The sequence below is a fragment of the Cebus imitator genome, unplaced genomic scaffold, assembly GCF_001604975.1.
Source record: "Cebus imitator isolate Cc_AM_T3 unplaced genomic scaffold, Cebus_imitator-1.0 Scaffold244, whole genome shotgun sequence".
NCBI lineage: Eukaryota > Metazoa > Chordata > Mammalia > Primates > Cebidae > Cebus > Cebus imitator.
In genome coordinates, this window is record NW_016107559.1 from 575828 (window position 1) to 598310 (window position 22483).

General features: G+C 39.0%; 1 protein-coding gene across 2 annotated transcripts in view; it reads left to right on the forward strand.

Annotated features, from left to right (window-relative positions):
* The window catches only part of CTNNAL1 (catenin alpha like 1), a 73032-nt gene that overhangs the window by 7177 nt on the left and 43372 nt on the right, over positions 1-22483 (forward strand). For both annotated transcript variants that reach the window (XM_017498564.2, XM_017498565.2), the window contains exons 2-5: positions 7821-8010; positions 15041-15228; positions 16999-17118; positions 21627-21716. In XM_017498564.2, the coding sequence (XP_017354053.1) occupies positions 7821-8010; positions 15041-15228; positions 16999-17118; positions 21627-21716 (588 nt within the window). The remainder of the gene's footprint in view (positions 1-7820; positions 8011-15040; positions 15229-16998; positions 17119-21626; positions 21717-22483) is intronic.

Sequence of the window (22483 nt, forward strand, 5' to 3'; positions counted from 1 at the left end):
CTTTTTTCTTTTTGTAGAGATAGGGTTTCACCATGTTGGCCAGGCTGGTCTTGAACTCCTGACCTCAGGTGATCTGCCTGCCTCTGCCTCCCAAAGTGCTGGGATTACAGGCATGAGTCACCACGCCTGACCTATATGCATGTTTTTAATTTCAAAGATAAAACAAAATTCAAATGATAGTTTGTAAAGTAAGTGGAAGTACCCTCTTTCTACCTTCCTGAAAGCCTAGTCCCATGACTGATGTGTTTACTTCCATATTGTTTTCTATAACTGATTAGATGATTTTTAAATTCTTATAATTCTCAGAACTATATTTAACTGATGAGTTAAGCACAGAGATGAACTTTTGTGTCCCAAACTGGCTCTTAGATTATTCTTTAGGTTCCAGGGAATTATACTTTGTCCTTTTTTCTGGGCTGCTACAACTATTTTTCCTTCCTAGACTTCTTCAATTGGTTTCTTGCTGCCCCACAAAATAAGTAAATAAACTAAGAAAGTCCATTTCAATCCATGGTTTACTGTCAATTTTTTTTAGAAAGTAACAATATCACAAACATGAGGGAAAAATTGAGATTCTAGAAATCTAACCATTATAATAATGTCTAACAATTATGTAGTGCTTACTATATACCAGACATTATTCTAAGTACTTTACTAATTTATTTGTTCCCCACAATAACCTTATGCGATGGGTACAATTATTGTTATTATTATTATTACGTATATATATATATTTGTCTATAATTCTACCATGTAGCTGCTATTATTATTACTTATATTTTTTTGAGACGGAGTCTCACTCTGTTGCCCAGGCTGGAGTGCAGTGGTATGATTTTGGCTCACTGCAACCTCTGCCTCCTGGGTTCAAGCAATTCTCCCTGCCTTAGCCTCCTGAGTAACTGGGTCTTACAGACACCCACCATCACACACAGCTAATTTTTGTAGATTTTAGTAGAGATGGGGTTTTGCCATGTTGGCCAGGCTGGTATTGAACTCCTGACTTCAGGTGATCCTCCCACCTCGGCCTCCCAAAGTGCTCAAATTACAGGTGTGAGCCACTGTGCTCAGCCAATAGGTACAATTATTATTTCCATTTTCACAGGTGAGAACACAGAGTCACAGAAAGGTTAGATAACTTGCCACATGGTCACATGGCAGAGTCAGAATTCAAACCCAGGCAGAATGATGTCTGTGCTCTTAACTGCTGGGATATGCTTTGGCATTTTGCACTTCTTGACACCCTTTGTTAGAAGCTATCAAGTAAACCCTAGTTCTTATTCTTTTGTTCCACAGCAGCGTTCTTCAATACACCAGATCTTCTTTCTTCCCCAAGGAATGCCTTTTCTGCCCTCTTCTCTGGTTCATTTAGGCATTCTCTAGACTCTGGCATCAGGGCAACTCCAAGTTATTACTTTCAATATGCCTCCTATTTTTGCAGAACAATAGCTAAGATTGTATTTGGCATATTGTAATTTACAAAGCACTCTTGCTAGTTGTCTTTCCCTTGATCCTTAACATAATCCTGGAAGATAAGAGAGACAGTGTAGTGACTAAGAGTGTAGTTAGCTCCCCTGGCTTTGTGACCTTGGGCAAATACTTAACCTCTTCAAATTTCAGATTTTTTTATCTGTAAAATTAGGGTAATAAAATAATTTTTTTATCTGTAAATTAGGTAATAGTATGTAACTATTAGATGCTAGAGAAGCAAGCATGATACATGTAAAACACGTAGGCTAGTGCCTGGTACTATCGTGCTTAATAAATCTTAGCTAGTCTTATTTTTGACATGATAAGGAAATTGAAGTTTAATCTCAATTTTGTAAAACTGTGTATTTAAGTATGTATTCTCATAGGATAGTAGGATTATGGGTAATTTTTATTTCTTGAGGCTTTCCTATAGTTCCCATTTCTTTTTATAAACAATAAACATAACTCAGGAACCTACCTTTAAAATGTTTGAAACTGATTTTAGAACAAAAGTAGACCTTAAATAAGGAATGTTACATATTGACTTAGTTCCTCTAAATAAGATTTTAAAGGCATACTATATTTGGATTGAACATTTCCCAGACTGCTTTCCAGTAAAAGGAAGGCAGCCACACCTAATTATACACTGGGGAGGGTGCTTCTAATGAAAGCAAAATGTGTCTTTTGGAACTGAACAATAGTTGATATTTTAGCCTAATTGCAGGATCTTTTCTTTGTGACTGAAATTTCAAAACTTTATGTAAATGAAATATTTAATAAACAGAACCACCTTAATCTGTTCAGGTTGCTATAAAAAATCCAATAGACTGGGTGCCTTAAACAGAAATTTGTGCCTCACAGTTCTGTAGGCTGGTAGTCTAGGATCAAGATGCAGGCAGATTTGTATCTGGTGAGGGCCCACGTTCCGGTTCATGGACAGCGTCTTCTCACTGTTCTCTCAGGGTGGAAATGAGTGAGAGAGCTTTCTGAGGCCTCTTTTAAAAGGCATTAATCCCATTCATGAGAGTTTCTCCCCATGACCTAATCATCTCCCAAAGGCCCCACCTCTTAATACAATCATACTAGAGGTTAGGATTTTAACATAAGGATTTGTGGAGTGGGAAGGGGAATGGGGCACAAACATTCATTCAATCAACAGCAAGAACTTAAACTCCTTTTCACTGCAGAGTCTCTTTCAAGATGGTAGCTTGGAATAGTCAATGGTGGGTCAGTTCTCTTTCTTCCATGTGATATTAACAATTCCCTAGGGTCTGTCAGGTGTGGAAAAGGACTAAGCTGGTGCCAATAGGATTTGTATTTTTTCCCTGCTTCCCAGCAGCATGACCCACAGTCATTCGCAAAGTTAAAATTATGACTTTTTCATATGATTATGTAATGGGCTTTTAGGTAACATTTCAATTAAAAAAAATTGGAAAGATTTAAAACCGGCAGTAAAAGAAAGAATATTAGGTGGGATTTGTTGTCAGTTTAAACCTAGGTTCAAATTCTACACTAGGCAACTTATTAGTTATATGAGCCAAATATGCAATTTCACTCAGCCTCAGTTTTTAATCTTTAATAATACCTGAGGATTAAATAAGAGAGCTAATTACAATGTCTTTGAATGCTTACAATAAACTCTGTTTATGGTACTATGTTAAACACAATACTTTCATTATTTTATTAAGTCTTCTTATTTTTATTTATTTTTTTTGAGACCAAGTCTCGCTCTGTCACCCAGGCTGGAGTGCAATGGCACAATCTCAGCTCACTGCAACCTCCGCCCTCCAGGTTCAAGCAATTCACCTGTTTCAGCCTCCTGAATAGCTGGGATTATAGGTGCATACCACTACACCTGGCCAATTTTTATATTTTTCGTACAGACGCAGTTTCATCATGTTGGTCAAGCTGGTCTCGAACTCCTGACCTTGTGATCCACCTACCTTGGCTTCCCAAAATGCTGGGATTATAGGCATGAGCCACTGCACCCAGCCAGCTCTTCTTATTACCATTATAAGGCAGAGAAGGCAATGTGGCTAAGTGGCTAAAAGGCTAGGCTCTGCAGTCAGAATATCTGGATTTAAGTCCTAACTCTCCCACTCTTCTTGATATCCAACTTCCTTATTTATAAAATGAGGATGATTATTACCCCCATTTTCCAATTTGGGGAAATGAGGATGATTAATATTAACCTATTTCATTAGGTTGTATGACTTTATGGGGTAGTGTTTAGGGTAGTGTTTAGACCATGCTTTTTCATGATGGTCTCTAGAATTGAAATGTCTGACTCTGAATCCTAACTCCACCACTTATTAGCTGTGTGACCTTAAATAAGCACCTTTTAGCATCAGTTTCCTCAGGCTTATCATGTGAGCCTTTCCACTGGGCTAGTCAAGTGTCTTCATGACATGGGAATTGTCTTTCCCTAGGGTGAGCAGAGAGAAGGAAGGATGGAAACCATAGTGACTTTATGACTTGCCCTCAAAAGTAGCATACTGTCACTTCCGTTATATTCAACTACTTAGAAATAAGTAGCTAAGTTCAGCCTGTACTCAAGGAGAGGGGAATGAGACTTCACCTTTTTAAGGGAGGAATAGCAAAATAATTTGTGGACATATTTTAGAACTACCTACACTCCAACCTCTGCCCACCAATTGTTTCCCTTCTTCCCACCTGCAAGTAACCTCTCCCCATCCATATCCTCCCCAAAGTCACAATAGCAGCTGGAAATCCAGGATGTTGGCATCTATCGTAAATATGATCCAGGAAAGATTTCTTATATGTAGTAGTTCCTTAAGTGTAACTTCTTTCAGCTTTAGGTTGACCACTGTAGACTCTTCTGTTCAAAAAAATGAGAAAATAGAAAGTATAGAATAACTGCTATACACTGCTGTTCAAAAATGGAAAAAAATAGGAGCCACTGGTTTATGGTATTCTGAACTTCTCCTGGGTAAATGTTGCCAGCTCCTTAAGACTCAAGTCCTGGGAATAGTTCTTCATGGCTTTTGGTTCTGCCTTCTGAGTCATCCTTTTTCATGAATTATAGCTCATGTTTGCAGCTGCATAGATTTCTCAGCCGGTTCCCTGCCTTTGGAAGTTTGGAGTGGGGGCTGGTATGAAAACTTCTTTTCATAAAAAGATGTATTCGCTTTTAGTCCAAGCCAATAGTGTTTCTGCCAGCACGATTATCTTAAAAATCTTGTTGCCTCCTGTGAGTCATATCGAATTCACTCTAGTAGACAAAAGTCATACCCGTAAGTCTCTTTGAGATATGCTCTTTTTTAACTTGGGCTTCTGCTGGGACTGCTGAGGAAGAATACCTTTGAGCTACTTAGGAGATCTGTTGTTTAACTGAATGGTTGTCTGAAAAAACACCTTGAACCTTTCTGAGATCTAAGATTTTATAGTCACACCCTTAGCTTCATTTTTAGATGGTACTTTCTTGACACTGCTCTGGATTTTATATTTGCCTAGAAGCCATTGTTAATTTTAGTATGGTGTGCCATCTGGAGCAGGAGTTTTTGAAACCAACAAGTTTTGGCTTGTTTTTTTGTTGTTGTTTTGACTTATTTTTGTTTATCCGTGTTTCCTTTAATTTCTATCTTCTCTTACATTTTACTGTAAGCAACAAAAAGAAAGCAGGTAGCCCCTTTAGAACCTGCCTTGACATCTCCTTAGTTAGATCTCCCAGTTCATTAGGTATATTTTCTCCTTTCCATGTTAATGAGGGTGACTTTCTGTCACTATATAACAAGGAATCCATTTTCTCCAGTTTCCAGTAAGATTTTTCTCACTTTTCCTTAAGCTTTTACCTATAGCTTCTGCTGTGGCCTGAATGTTGGCGTTCTCCAAAAATTTGTATGTTGGAACTTAACCGTCATGATGGTATTGAGAGTTGGGGCCTTTGGGAGGTGATTATGTCACAAGGGAGCCTTCATGCGTGGGATTAGTGCTCTTACAAAAGAGGCTTCAGGGAGCCATGTGAGGACATAGAAGGCACCACGTGTGAGGAATGGGTCCTTAGTAGATACCAAATCTGTTGGTGCCTTGATCCTGGACTTCCCAGCCTCCAAAACTGTAAGCAATACATTTCTGTTATTTATGAATTACTCAGTTTAAGGTATTTTGTTATAGCAGCCCTAACTGTCTAAGATAGCTTCCTCAAAGGTCATCATGCTTCTGCAAAGTTTCTTTGATTTCTAGCTTTTATTCACTGAAAATTCATTCAACTTTCACTGCCTGATTTTAGAGCCACTCCCACATTTTACGTTTTGTTATAGCCTCACCCCAGATCCAGGTACCAAAATCGGTATTAGTTATCTATTGATGCAGAAGAAATTACCCGCAATTTAGTGCATTAAAACAACAAACACTATCTTATGGTTTCTGTGGGTTAATTCTAGAGTGACTTCCCTGGTGGTTCTGAAGTGAGGTCTCTCATAAAATCAAAATAAATATGATTGACCAAGCCTGCAGTAATCCAAAGGCTTGACTGGGGCTGGAGAATCTGCTGTCAAGTTCACTCATCCAGCTGCTGGCATGAGGCCTCAGTTCTTCACTGTCTTTTGGCCAGAGCCTTCAGTTACCTTGTGGGGCTCTCCATAGGGTTGCTTGAGTTCCTTCCATTATGTGGCAGTTGGCCTGTTTCCACTGTGATTGATCCCACAGAGAGTGAGTGAGTGAATAAGATAAAAGTCACTGTGTGTTCTGTGACCTAGTCTTAGAAGCACTCCATTATTTTCACTTTATTCCATTTATTAGAAGTGAGTCACCAAGTCCAGTCCACACTCATGTGGCGAGAAATGAGGCCCTACCTCTTGAGGGGAGAATTTGTGGACGTGTTTTAAAACCACGACAGAGATTATACCACTTTCCTGCTTAAAAAACCTTCAGTGGCTTCAAATCACTGCAGAGATTATACCACTTTCCTGTTTAAAAAACCCTTCAGTGGCATCCAGTTAATATAAAGATTATATTATTTTCTAGTTTAAAGACCTTTAAGTATCTTTCTGTAATCATAGAATAAAATATAAATTCTTCATTTTAGTTCACAGTCTTGGCTGGTCCCTGCCCATCCCATCTCTTGGATATTGGTTTTAACTTGCCCCTGGCCCACTATGCTTTAGCCACTTCCAGCTTTACCTCATTCCTTGAACAGGATAGGCTCATTCCTAAGGGCTTTTTTTTTTCTTCCCTCCAACTGTTTCTTCTCCTTAGAATGCTCTTTATTCTTTGATGTTTGCCGGTCTAACTACTTCGCAATCATTTAGATCTCAGCTTAAATATCACTTTCTCATAGAAGGAAGACCAATCAATTTCAGGCAGCTACACAGATACTTTATATTACACTATCCTAACATTTTGCACGTAACAGTTATGTTAAAGTTTATTTTTTGTTTGCCTATTTATGCGATCATTAGGTCTCCCCCACTCCTTCACTAGAATGTAAGCTCATGGGAACATGGACTTTTTCTTTCTTGTCGGTTGTTACTTCATCTCTACCTAGAATTTTATATGGCATATGATAGTGTGCAACAAATATATTTTGTGTAACTGAATTATTGGTATTCTACCATACTGTAAACCTAATGGGGGCGGGCTTGTCTTAGTCTTGTTACTGATACATCCTTAGGAACTGGCAAATTTTCAAAATTTGATGAAAAGCAATATTATAGTTGAGGAAATTTAGAGATTATATTTCCCTAGACCACTTAGCAAGTAATGGCTGAGCCAAGACTCAAATCTAGGTCTTTCTATTAATTCTAAATTATTAATACCTAAACATACATTTTGCTTGGCACGTAGCAGTTGTGCAGAGAGTAAAAGTGATTCTCTTCCTCTTCTTTTAATTCTGTTCTTCTTCTTTTAATACTAGTACATGTACATTGAGCAGTAGTTGGGAATATATGTTTTGTACAAGCTGTGCATCATGGTAGGCAATGGAGTGGAGTGGAGAGGAAGAAGAGCTGTCTCTATTCTCATAGCATCTCAAGCCATAGTAGAGGAAACTAGACCTGAAGCACTTTGGTTTTGTGAATATAACTAACTATCCTCTCCTGCTTTTCTCCTGCCTTTAAGATTTGTTGAAAGATCTGGAGGGCTCTGAAACTGTATGTTCCAGATAACTGCATGACCCAAATAACTGCCCTCAGGTAAACTTGGAGTTGTAATTAATAGAAACATTGTCCTGAGGAATGATGTAGGATACTTTGCTGCTTGTCTCTGTTGAAACATCCCTGTTGATTTAGTTTACTGAGCTATCCAGTATGCCAGGCTTAATTTTCTTTCACTTTGTGATACAGCTTTTTTTAAAAACGGTATTGAGCTAAAAGTTGCTTTTCTTTCACTTTTAGATCACCACACTTATTAATCATAAAGATAAAACCAAAAAGTCTGATAAAACTCTGCAAGCAATTCAGCGTGTAGGACAGGCTGTCAACTTGGCAGTTGGAAGATTTGTTAAAGTGGGAGAAGCTATAGCCAATGAAAACTGGGATTTGAAAGAAGAAATAAATATTGCCTGTATTGAAGCTAAACAAGCAGGTAGGTGGATATTGATTTTGAAGAGTATTCATACCACTGTTATTGCTTTGGTTATGATAAAAAAATATTGTTTTATTTTGAATAAAGATACATAGCTCTCTGGTTATAGCTGCCTCAAACATGAAAGGCCTGGATTAGCTTCCACGAATATTGCACTTCACTTGGATCAAGTCCTAAATCTGAAACATAGGACTCCTTCATAGGTCAGAGTTAGTGGTCTGCCCTCCTCACCATCAGCCATTGAGATGTGAGAGAGATAGAGAAGTGGGAGCTGTGGCCCTCTATTCTCTAGGAACATATTAGTCTACTTTCTATGACATAGGAAGTGACATAAGCATGAGTATGTGTTAGTATTCTATAGCAAAAAAATCATAGTGACATCAAACTTCATGATGGTTCACAATTCTTTGTAGATGGTAGCACAGAAGCCTTTGAGAACCTAGGGTGTTTTGAGGACTGCAGCTTTGTTGAAGTTTCATTTATCCATTAATTATTTCAATAAATGTTTACTGAATGTTGGTGATATACCAGACATTCTTTTAGATCATAGGGAGATAGACATGGATAAATCAGTTCAAAATCTGCCATGATGGGCCTTGCATTCTACTGAGGGAGACAGATCATAAGTGAATAAATATGTAATGTCAGGTGGTGATAGTTACCATGAAAAAAAATAAAGCAAGGTAAGTGTTAGAGGACCCATGAAGGCGCTGTTTTAGAGAAGGCAGGGTTTTTTTTTTTTTTTTGGAGACGGAGTTTCGCTCTTGTTACCCAGGCTGGAGTGCAATGGCGCGATCTCGGCTCACCACAACCTCCAAGGCAGGGTTTTTTAACTTTGGTGCTACTGACATCTTGGGCTGGATACTTCTGTGTTGTGGGGGTTGACTTGTGCATTATAGGATGTTTATCAGATCACTGGCTTCTACCTGCTAGATGCCAGAATGTCCCCTCTCCTACCATGTGACAACCAGAAATAGCTCTAGACATTGCGAAATGTCCCTTGAGGGGTAAAAATGGCCCCAGTTGAGAACTCCTGGGATAGAAGATTAGGAAGACCCTCTAAGGAAGGAACATTAGAGCAGAGACTACAATGAAGTGAAGGCCTGAGCTATGTGGATACTTGGAGGAAGGGCATTCCTGACAAGGAGAAAGTGAGAATAGGCAAGGACAGGAATTTTGGACTATGTTCTAAGTGTAATGAGGGGTTACTGGGAGATTTCGTGCTGGCAATGACATGATCTCATTTGTATTTTAAAAAGGTAACTGGTGGCTCCTTTATAGAAAATACATTTTAGGGGGTGTGAAGATGGATTCAGAGAAACCAGTTAGGAGGCTGTCACAGTGATCAGGTGATAGATGATGGTGACTTAGACTAGGTGATAGCATTTGAGGTAGTGAAAGGTGGCTGTGTTTCCATATATTGCCAAGGTGGAGCTGATAGAATTGGCCGATGGTTTGGATGTGGGATGTGATAGAAGAGTCAGGATAACTCCCAAGATTTGGGATATGAACAGCTGGGCAAATGGTGGTGCCAGCTACTGAGATGGGCAACTCTGAGGGAGGAGCAGGTCATCAGCGGGAAGAGAGCGATTGGGATAAAACCAAGTAAATGTGGAGGGGCAGACAGGTCCATATATGATCCTGTGTGTTATACAGATTATTTCAACTATTCTATACTAGGAGTCATTGAGAAATTCTGAGCCAGATGAAAGACATAATGTTTTGTGTTATTTTTTTTTGTTTAGATTTTTCAAGACAAAATTTTACAGATGTTTTGTGTTAGATAGAATTCTTTCTGAAAGTATGGAGGAAGTGAACAGATGAGGAAAGCCTGAGAGAATGTTGAGACTGAAGGCAGGGAGATTAATAGAGAAGCTTTGACGGTAAAACCAGCTATGCCAAGTCACTGTAATAGCTCTTTAAAGAGTCGGAAGAGTACACGGAGAACTCCTTAACGTGGTCGAATAGGTAAAAGGAGCTTGTTGACTGAAGGAAAGGGAAGACCCTGGGTTGACTCTTGGATTTCTAGCCATTTACTGGGATAGAGAATAGGTTTTATGTGGAAAGCAGGGGGGGATATCCTTATTCTATTCATAATTTACATTTCTCCTACTTTAAAAAAGGATTCGATAGTGCTTACAATAAAAGACATGATCAATAAACTTATTAAAATAAGATGTAAAAAGAAATAAACCAGAAACTTTGGCAAACATTACTATTTTAATTAAGCATGAAATTTATCTTTGTACTTCCTGGAAGGCAAGACAGAAATGTGGGAAACCAAGGGTTATATAATCTCATTGTTTGTTGAAAGGAAACAAACCAGCTTGTAAGAGGAGAGAGAGACTTTTTTTCCTGACACTAAATTATGTGTGGGTGCTTATGAAACAGACATTACATAATGGACAATTCAACAGAAAATGTAGATATGTTCTTCACATTACTGTTTCTTTTTGCAAGAAAGCTTTGTGGTTAGAAAAAAAAGAAATAAAAGAAATTACTGTTTCTCCTAACAACCATTGATTAAAGCAGGAGTACGGTATTTTTAGATGAAAGGATAACCTGAGTCCTGTGCTCCTTGCTGGCCTTGTAGCATGTCATTTGTGCTCAGTGTAAGGTGAAAGAGAAGGATGTGGTATACTGACATGAGTACCATACGCCCAGGCAGCTCCATAAACAGAGTATTTTGGAAGCCATTAGGTGTCATGAGCTCCACATGTCATCTTCCTCCTAGTGTCACTCAGGTAAGAGGATGAGAATGATGCCTTCTGGAGTTGTAAAATACAGAAGCCTTTTTTTCTCTAACACATACAAACTTAAGACTTCATTAAATCACTCCTGAAATGTTTCTAGCCCACTCAACCCCTACGAATCATTTTCTTCTTTTGACAACAGCGTTCATTTGAGGGAGCTAATATAAAATAGTAGATAAAGAACTGGAGCTGGCTGGTTGTGGTAGCTCACACCTGTAATCCCAGCACTTTGGGAGGCCAAGGTGGGTGGATCGCTTGAACTGTGTTTAAGACCAACCTGGGCAACATAGTGAGACCCTGTCTCTAAAAAACATAAGAAAAAAAAATTAGCCAGGTGTGGGGGTCTATGCCTGCAGTCCCAGCTACTCAGGAGGCTAAGCTGGGAGGATTGTTTGAGCCCAGGGAGGTTGAATTTGCAGTGAGTGGTAATGGTGCCACTGCACTCCAGCCTGGGAGATGACAGAGTGAGACCATGTCTCAAAAAAAAGCAACTAGAGTTTTAGAGTCAGACTCCCTGGATTTTAATCCCAGTGGTTCTACTTGCTAGCAGGAGATATTGAGCAATCTATTAAACATTTCTAAGCCTCAGTGTTCTCATCTGTAAAATGGGACTGTGGCCAGGCACAGTGGCTATACTTATAATCCCAGCACTTTGGGAGGTTGAGGTGAGCAGATCATGAGGTCAGGAGACCATCCTGGCTAACACAGTGAAACCCATCTCTACTAAAAATACAATAAAATAGCCGGGCGTGGTAGCACATGCCTGTAGTTCTAGCTACTTGGGAGACTGAGGCAGGAGACTCTCCTGAACCCAGGAGGCAGAGATTGCAGTGAGCCGAGATCACGCCACTGCACTCCAGACTGGGCGACAGAGTGCGACTCCATCTCAAAAAGACAAAAAAATAAGGCAGGACACGGTGGCTCATGTCTGTAATCCCAGCACTTTGGGAGGCCGAGGCGGGTAAATCATAAGATCAGGAGTTAGAGACCAGCCTGGCCAACATGGTGAAACCCTGCCTCTACTAAAAATACAAAAAATTAACTGGGCATGGTGTCAGGCACCTGTAATCCCAGCTACTTGGGAGGCTGAGGCAGGAGAATTGCTTGAACCCAGGAGGTGGAGGTTGCAATGAGCTGAGATTGCGCCACTGCACTCCAGCCCAGGTAACAGAGTGAGATGCTGTCTAAAAAAAGTAAAAAAAATAAAAAAAAATAAATAAATAAAATGGGACTGTTAGGGTTTATAGAGGTGTTTTGATATAATGCATATATCATTTCACACATAGTAAGTGTGTAATAAATATTAACTGTCAGTATAATAATTAATTTTTACTCTTACTTCCCTGTGTTGAACTCTTACATTATATTGTTACTTTTTACTTGGCTACCAGGCAAGGTTTATATTTATGTTTCATATAGAAGCTCAATAAGTATTTGTGTTTGATTGAGCTTGGGTTTTCCTGTTAAGACATAACACTAGTAATTACATATAATAAATTAAAAATGATAACCATGAAGCTGTAAGACAGCTTTGTGACTTTTTCAGGGAACTGATTTCTGAACCGTTTACACTTTGAACAACTTTATAATGTTAAGGAAGCATTTGACCATGTTGGTGGAGCTGACCAAATGTTACTATCCCACATACTTATGAGTTAAATGCCTGGGGTTTAGTCAGAAAAAGGAAAGGTTGAATAATGCCATATGTTCTGGCTTATATGTGGTATCTTTTGTGGTTGAGAGGTGTAGAAAAAAATTAACATTTTCCAGAGAATCAGAGGAAACATTTTTCTCCTTCTAGCTGTTAATGATAGCCTGCAAACTGATAGTTTTCCTCCTGCCCCTTCTGTATACCTTAAGGTTAATTCTAAGCACTTTTGTTCTCTGTATATTTTGCTATCAAAACTTTGTATTAGTTACCTATTGCTGTGTAACAAATTAACCCAAACTTAGCAACTTAAAAACACAGACATTTACTATCTCACACAGTTTTTGAGGGGTACCAGTCAGGCGGCTTAACTGGGTGGCTCTGAGTCAGTGTGTCTCATGAGATGGTGGTTAGTGTGTTGACCAGGCCTCTGTTACCTGAAAGCTTGACTGGACTACAGGTCTGCTTCCAGGCTCTCTCTCATGGTTGTTGGCAGGCTTCTCTTCCTTGCTGGCTGTTGGCCAGAGGCCTAACTTCCTCTCTGCATAGGCCTCTTTGTAGTAAGGGCTGCTTATGACATGGCAGGTGGCTTCTCTCATAGAGAGAGAGCAACCCGGAAAGCTGCCTCAGTCATTTTAGAACCTGACCTTGGAAATGACATACAATCACTTCCACCATACCAACCCTGAGGTGATGTGGGAGGGGACAGCACAAGATTGTGCATACCAGTAGGTGGGGATCATGGGGAGCTATCGTGAAGGCTGGCTACCATAGACTTCCTCTATCGGTAGAGCTTCAGCTATTGTCATTATACATAAGACATCCAAGTCTGCATTAGCAGTCCATATCTTGTGGCTTATCTTTTGTATATTCCTGTGTTATTTCAAAATCCTGTTGTCTGAAAGTAAAATTACCATTTCCCTTCCAATGCCCTTCTGATTTTCTTTAAGCAACTTAGATTTAAAACTTTGAAGCCATTTTTTCACTCTTTCTTTCCTTCTTATCACTGATCAGGTACTAATTTTATGTTTTCTAAGTGTCTCCCAAATCATCTTCTTAATGTTCCTATGGCTACTATGCTAGTAAAGTCCCTACTATTTCATACCCACAACCGATATGATTGCCTGGCTTTAAGTCTTTCCTTTCCATTCCATTTTATGTACTCCTACTACTCCTACTAGACTGATTTTTCTTTCTTTCTTTTTTTTTTTTTTCTTTGAGACCAAGTCTCACTCTGTTACGCAGGCTGGAATGCAGTGGTGCAATCTTGGCTCACTGCAACCTCCGCTTCCCAGGTCCAAGTGATTCTCTGCCTCAGGCTTCTGAGTAGCTGGGATTTCAGACCCCCGCCACCATGCCTGGCTAATTTTTGTATTTTTTTAGTAGAAACGGGGTTTCACCATGTTGACTAGGATGGTCTTGAACTCCTGACCTCACGTGATCCCCCCAACTTGGCCTCCCAAAGTGCTAGTATTACAGGCATTGAGGCACTGTGCCTGCCAGACTGATCTTTCTAAACCTTGACTTCTATCATGTTTCACCCTGTGTCCTCTCCATTAAGATTCCTATACTTTTTACTCAAGATCCTTAAGCCTGTGAGCTGACACATTATTGTGTGTATGTAACAGAATTGGCAGGAGGGCTTTTGTAAGAAAATCATTACGTTATGCACACAGGTATATTTAGGACTTTAAAAAATGATCTTGAACACTGTAAGTTGGTTAAAGGTTTATTTTAAAACTCTGTTTAACTTTAACAAGTATGGAGGTTTAAAGAATATTGTAGCCTGGTTCTTCTTTGAGGAAGCAAACACTTGTATTGTTGTAGATAATTACCATTACAGAAATCAAAAGTTTTGATAGCATCAGTGAAGAAGATAATTTTTCTAGAGGGTTGGGAGTTCAATTAATAGAATGGTTTGTGCCGGGCTTCATAAGAAGTTTATGTAAATTCAAACTGCAGCCTGAATGAGGGCCAGCCTGTGGTTTGAATTCTCAGGAGCGGGGGCTTTTGTTTTGTTTGCTTTCCCCACCCAGAGTCCAGGATGACAGATAGATGAACTTCCTTACTGTTTCTTTTTGCCTGTTGGCAGTTCTTTCCAGGCCCCCTTTGTATTGAAGATGTCATCCCTTGGGGCCCAAAGCCCTATCTTTCTTCTCTCCCTGAGGATCCCTGAAAACCCAATCCCCTTCAGCTTGTGGAGATCAGCAGTGACCCCTGAGTTCTCCCCGGCCTGGCCCCAGCCTAAACCTTGGCACCTGCTTACTGCTCTGGTTTTAGGTATTTGGTTTTTGACTCCTGGGACTTTTCTTACAGTCTTGTAGGGCAGGAGGCTTTTAGATTGTATAGTTTGCATTACCACTGGAAACAAAAATTATGATGTTTTTCAAACTGAGCGAGGGCAAAATTTGTCACAGTTCTTAAGAATGTGATATTATTTTTTGGTTAGAAAGCTTTGTATGATAACCCCTACAATCGTCAAGATGAAACCATTTCTTGTTCCTGAAGTAGGACTCCAAAGCTGAGTTTCTCCTCATTGTGCCTTACCTTCAAGGTTAGAGAAAAGTCTAGATTTGAATTTGTGTGTCTTACTGCCAGTTTAACTTTACCACCTTGCCTTTCTTGTTAGGAGAAACAATTGCAGCACTTACAGACATAACCAACTTGAACCATGCGGAATCTGATGGCCAGATCACGATTTTTACAGACAAAACAGGAGTTATAAAGGCTGCAAGATTACTTCTTTCTTCAGTGACAAAGGTGTTGTTGCTGGCAGACCGAGTTGTCATTAAACAGATAATAACATCAAGAAATAAGGTACTTACCTTTCTGGTGTTGCTATATTTTTGTCTTTCTGTGTTGTTCAAAGTGCGTTTTATGATTCTTAACAGTAGATCACTTGGCTCATGCAATGATGAAGAATGCAACTAGCTGTGAGGATTAATGTGAATTGGAGGACACATTGATCATCTACTCGTTGAATGCAGTTGTGGCCCTAGGTTCCTCCTGGGGCTATGCCTGTCTGAGTTATCACATTAAAAACAGAAAAAAGAAGTTCTTTTTAGGTTAATTGTAAGTAATTTGGCAATGCTTATCTTTTATAATTGTTTATAATAGTGTTTCTTCTGTATGTGTAATTCTTAAATAATGGGTATACTGTGCCTAAACTTTTGAATGCAAGTAATGTCTCTTCTTAGAAAATCATTTTCCACTTGTTGAGGCTTATTGCTAAAAGCTTTAAATGTGTACAACAGTTGGAAAGAAATGGTGAGCACCATGATGATATATGTAGCAGAAACCTTTAGGTTTATCACGATAATACATATATTATCATGATAAAAAGGCTGAATTCTTCAGTACTTTTTATTCCCTCCCAAATCAGAGACTAACAATATATAACTTAAGACACAGTTAACTCAGTGGAAATAATAATTATCCACAGCTACAAAATTTCTGTATGCAAAGTCCCTAAATGTTACTGAATAATCTCAAAACTTACAGAATGGATTTAAACTCTTCCAGTCCAGAAGTTAATCTCTCAGGTGATGGTCATGTTTCTTGATCATCTGGGAATCTAGGGTAGGTACTATCACTTCATTCTCTGGATAATTCCCTACGCAAACAGGATGACAGTTGGCCAGGGAAGGGGCTATCCTAATAGGATTTGAGGATAAAACCACCTGATGATGTTGAATGAATCGGAATTGGAGAGGTGGATCTGGCAGCACTAGAGAAATAGAAACAACCTTCCTCTCTTTGAAAGATGGAGGTTCTTCACAGTGGTGGCAATGTGCCTTCTCTGTGTTAGTCGCCTGAACTTCCTGAACTGCCAGGGCAGATTAACATGCCAAATATTTATCATACTCTCATTAAAAATAAGTCAACACAGGATATCTGTGTTTTTTTAACCTGTCTTGTTCTACCAAAACAACCTGGTATTGTTATTTTAAAGAAAAGTATTTGAAAATATGTTTCATCTATTTACCTTATTTCTTACATCAAGAAAACACATAACATTTTAGTTATTGGCTCTACCACAGATTCACACTCTTTATTAACCCCTGATGGCCCATTCCTGACTGAGCCAGACTATTTTCCTCCTCTTAAAACCCCATACCTCCCTTTCAACTCCTTACTCTGCAGATGATGAGGTTCCTGCTGCTTTCCTGAGAATGGTAGGGTTCCTGTCATCCTGGTTCACTGAGCCTTAAAGCTTGCTGTCTTTCATCTTCACCCCTTCCTAGTTCTCTGAATATTTGATTACTATAGTCCTGCCCATTCCCACCGTCTAGACTTGGCTACAGAAATGATACCTTCCTTTGTATATTTAGTCATTTCTTTTATTCTTTTCCCTTTTCCTTTTCAAGTAACTCCAAATCTCATCCTATAAACTAATCATTCCCCTAATAATTCTGTGCCTTGAATCTACTACTTTTCTGAGCATCTCCTTCTCTATCTTCAATCTGGCTCCTCCTTCTCAGTTTTCCCCTAGAATTCAGAATTTTCATTTTTTTTTCTGCTCAGCCTTGACAATCTCAGTCTGTTTCATAACTATCACCCAATAATGAGATATTCTCTGCTTTGCAGGTTCTTGCAACTATGGAAAGACTGGAGAAAGTGACTAGCTTTCAAGAGTTTGTCCAAATATTCAGTCAATTTGGAAATGAAATGGTGGAGTTTGCACATCTGAGTGGAGATAGACAAAATGTAAGTATTTACCACATTTTACAGTTTTCAGATAAATACATGCTTTTTAGTTTAGATGGAGGTTTGATCTTTAGGATCATTTGGATTGGTTTCTTTGCTTATTATATCTATAGCCTTGGTCTTGAAAGCCTTTCATAAATAAGCTAGGATAAAATAAGTAGATCTGTATGTCTTTTTTTGTACATGTATAACAGTAAATTTTGTTCCCACCTCACGTACTGGGAAAGGTCATACTTGCCTTCAGGGATCAACTCAAGTACTTCCTCTTTTTATTTCTTTTTATTTGGTTACTTCCTCTTTTATGAAGCTTTCCATTTGATTCCCCTACCAGGGCTCAGACACATTAAACGGAGCCATCATATGTATTCTTATAGAATCTTGTTAGATATCTGTTATTCTTACCATATTAGATTAACAGTAATAAGCCAAGCCATTATTTATTAGCACTGCCTGTGTGTTAGGTACTTAATATACATGATCTCATTTAATTCTCGAAACATACCTATGAGATAGGTATTATTACTACTGTTTTATGTATAAAGAAACTAAATCTGAGACAAAGATAAACTTTCCCAAGGTCACTATATTGGCAGATTGAACTCAGTTATTTCTGATTCTAAAGCCTGTAGTTCTCAAACTACAACATGATATTAGGGTTGTTTTGTTTTGTTTTTGATGTGGGGTCTCGCTCTGTCACCTGGACTGGAGTGTAGTGTCCCGATCTTGGCTGACTGCAACCTATACCTCCTGGGTTCAAGTGATTCTCCTTCCTCAGCCTTCCAAGTAGCTGGGACCACAGGCATGTGCCACCACACCTGGCTAACTTTTTGTGTTTTTAGTAGAGATGGGGTTTCACCATGTTGTCCAGGGTGGTCTCAAACTCCTAATCTCAGGTGATCTGCCTGCCTCAGCCTCCCAAAGAGCTGGGGTTACAGGCATGAGCCACCGCGCCCAGCCAATATTAGTTCTTTATGGGTCTGTTCCCCAATTCAGGCAATTAGTTCCTCAGTTTTGGGAGACAGAAGATCATATTATATCCAGGATCGACTTTGCCTTGTTGGGGTATTTGTGTAGGAGTCTGTCTTGTCAGCAGGTTAAATATATATAATAATTGACCATTTCTTGAGATGCTTCTGGGTATAGTCCCATAGGCTATTCTCTCAGTGAACTTTCCCGATTGCAGCTGGAGTTGAAAGATGGATATTGGTCTGGAAAGTGGCAGGCTAAATAATGGCACTGGTTTCTAATACTAATGATGTTTCTATAGGTAGATACCTTATTGTTTCATTTTCTGTGTGCCAGTATTTTTCTTTATAAAACAAATTTTCTTTCTTTTCCTTCTGTTTTTCTTTCTCTTAGTCTTCATTCTTCTCTTCATTCTCCCCAATGAAAATTATTAGCTTGAGTATTTTTTTTTTTTTTGAGACAGAGTTTCACTCATGTTACCCAGGCTGGAGTGCAATGGCGCGATCTCGGCTCACCGCAACCTCCGCCTCCTGGGTTCAGGCAATTCTCCTGCCTCAGCCTCCTGAGTAGCTGGGATTACAGGCATGCGCCACCATGCCCAGCTAATTTTTTGTATTTTTAGTAGAGATGGGGTTTCACCATGTTGACCAGGATGGTCTTGATCTCTTGACCTTGTGATTCACCCGCCTCGGCCTCCCAAAGTGCTGGGATTACAGGCGTGAGCCACCGCGCCCGGCCGAGTATTTTTATAATAATATAGCTTATCATCTGGCATTGTCTTGACCACTTGAGCAAGCGTGGCATGAGTCATAGGTTCTAAAGCCACCGTCCTTCAGTTATGCTTCCTGCAGGGTCCTCTTCAGCCTCCGTACGTAACTAAAAAACTTTCACCACCATTTGGATTTGTAGTTAGAAATTTGGCATGGAGAACATTTTGTTTTTCTCAATTCTTGTAATATTGTGATCCAAACATTTAAAAACTTTTGGTGGAAGAGGTGTCTATTTTTAAAAATTTAGCTCATTAGACGTGGGACCCCAGAAACTTACTGGCATCCTTTTTATCATCTTTGTGTTTGATAAGTGCTACTCCCGGGTCATTTTTATGGGATATGCATCCATGGTTCAAATGCGTTCTCCCTTAGAATAGTCCAGATATCCTGCAAATAGCTATAGGTCAGGGGCATTCTCAGTTTTCTCAGCAAATATTCATCAGCTGCTTACTGTTAACCAAATACTACACTAGGTGTTGGGGATTCAACAGTAAATACAAGAAACAAAAACCTCTGCACTCATGGAGCTTATGTTATAGGAGGGGTGGGAGGAGATAGACAATAAAACAGAAACATGCATGGTGTGTTCAAAGAACACAAAGACCAATGGATAGATCAAAGTGAGCAAAAGGGAAGGGTAAGAAGATGGAATCAGAGAGATAGTAGGCGGGCCAAACTGTGTAAGGACTTTGGCTTTAAGTAACATGGAGAGCCATTGGAGGTTTTGAGTAGGAGAATGGCATTTTCTGACTTACATGTTAACAGTATCACTCTAACTGTCATGTTGAGAATAGTTTGCATGGAGACAAGGGCAGAGGCAGGGAGACCACTCAAGAGATTACAGTAATCTCTTGAGAGATGATCGTGACCTGGGACAAGGTGTAGAAAGTGGCAGTGGTAAGGCCAGGCATTCTGGCTTATGCCTGTAATCCCAGCACTTTGGGAGGCTAAGGTGTGCAGATCATCTGAGGTCAGGAGATTGAGACCAGCCCGGCCATCATGGCGAAACCCCGTCTCTTCTAAAAATATGGAAATTAGCTGGGTGTGGTGGTGCACGCCTGTAATTCCACCTACTCAGGAGGCTGAGGCATGAGAATTGCTTGAGCCCAGGAAGCAGAGGCTGCAGTGAGCCGAGATCACACCACTGCACTCGAGCCTGGGCAAGGAAGGGAGACAGACTCTGTCTCAAAAAGAAAAAAAAAGTAACAGTGGTGAGAGCCTTACCCAAGCCTAGGAAAAACTTTTGGAGGTGTTGGGATGCTTTGCTTACTGCTTCATAGACCATCTGGTTTTTATGGACACCTCTGTTTTGTCCTGTGGACCAGCCCTTTCCAGGTTGAGATGCCATCTTTTTCTGTCGCTTATTATCACTCACCATATAGCATTTGATGTCATATGTGGCTTATAAGTGTTAAGTATGGCATATACACTTGACACATTGTCAGCTAGACCCACAGGTGGTTTTGAAAGGAGTCCTGTCCAAAATGTTAAAGACAAGAGGAATGTGTGGAAAATGTAGAAGCAGCCTCAACCTTTATTTGATAGGTACCTGTGATGGATGATACTCACATATAGGATATAGTTCTTTGGGATGTGATCTGCATTAGCTTTGGGATTATATGCACTTTGTCATATACTATTTGTAATTCCATCTCTATCTGTTATTAAATTTATATTGGGATGCAAGTGAGTGAGAGTGATATTATTCTAGGACTAACTTCTGAATCCATCCTAATTTATTCAAGCAAAATTTACTTTCAAAGGCAAATCCTTCTCAAGCTTTAGGTTTTTCTTATTTGTAAGAAAGGGCTTTTAACCTAACTTATAAATTAAAAAGACTGATATGACAGGGAAAAATTTTATGTAATTCAAATTTCAATGTCTGTAAGTAAAGTTTTATTGGAACACAGCAGTTCTTATTTATTTGTGTATTGTCTGTGTTTGCTTTCACACTACAATGGCAGAATTGAGTAGCTGTGATAGAGACCATATAGCTCAAAGGCCTAAAATGTTTATCTGGGCTTTAATTCCAAGTGTTGCCCACTACTGATTTAGATGTAATAACCAAATTATTAATAGAGTATTTTGTTATAGATTTGATCTGCAAAGTTTGGATACCTTATATAACAGCACACATTCTATTGAGGGCTCTGTAAGGAGAAGCTACCCCTGACAAAAAAAATTCAGTATACAGTACTTTCTTAAGTGTTCCTAATCAATCTTGTTGGGGAAAATTATCTACCCAAGAAACGTCTTAAGAATCTATTACAGCAACATATGGGTTAAGATTAAGACAGACAAACTCCAATTTGAGATGGGTAAGCAGTTAGATGGGATTAATTAGACCAGGCTTCTTAAAGAATTGACTTTTAAGTGTCTGTTTTGAAGGAAATAATAGTAGATGCTCAGTAAACAATTACTTTTAATTAAGTAGGACATAGGCTGGGTGTTTCTGCTAAGGAGTGCCGTATATGCACTTGGCATGAGAATGTTAGGTATGACAGAGCACCAGAATGTCAACCATGTGCAGCCTCTACTTGCATCTCAGTTTCTGGCTCTACAGTCCTTAACCAAGAGTAGCCTTTTCTTTCTACTCATATTGTGTTGATGTGTTTATATTGAAGCAGTGACAGTTTATAAAACTTTATCCTGTTTTTTTTTCCACTTATCATTATTGAATTGTTGAGTATTATTGTTGAATAAATACTTTTTTTAAGAAATTGGGTTGTTTACATGATCTTAGATTCTTCTGTGATTTTATTTCATATTTAGGATTTGAAAGATGAAAAGAAAAAGGCAAAAATGGCAGCAGCTAGAGCAGTTCTTGAAAAGTGTACGATGATGCTTCTCACAGCTTCAAAGGTAAGACAATTTTTGTTTTACTGTGTAATAAATTAATAATTAGAAAACATGACAATGCATTTAACTTACATGATTTACATTTTAAAAAAGATCAAAGTGATAACTTAGAACATAGGCTTGAATAGTTAAATCTCAGTTATTATTTATAAGAATGCTAACTTTCTTCCCCACCTCCAAATAATAATTAATTTATGAGTCAGCTTTGATTGAACAGCTCAGCAGAACATGGTGTATTAGGTGCTATGAATTAAGGCCTGTCACACATGGTCACTGCTTGCAGGGTTTTGCCACTCTTATTGAGGAGCTAGCACACGTGCTATAGAAAAAGCTAGACAAGTTAAGATCTGTTAAGTATAGTGGGGTAAGAAGTCAGCCCTTAGTTTTTTCTGTAAATTACTCCTTTAGTTCCTTTTTTCACTTTTAACAAAATTGTCAATCAAGAGCTTGTATTTCCAAACAGCAATTGGCCAGCAAATTGGTGCAATTCTAGAATGAATGAGTAAAATGTCTCTTTAGCAGTTTGTTTAGAATAACCTTTTCTTCTGAGAGTATTTACTCTGTGCTAGAATCAGGGAAGCCACAAAAAACAGAGTCTTTGTGGAACCCACTCAGAAGGCTCTATTTTTTCTAGGCCCTTGAGTTTTTCATTTACATCATATTTTAAAAGTCAAGATGCATCCATGATCATATTTTATCTCTGTTCATTTTTTTCATTCTTTTTTATTTTTTGCATGTGTAAGACAAAATTTTAAAATAGTTTTAATCAT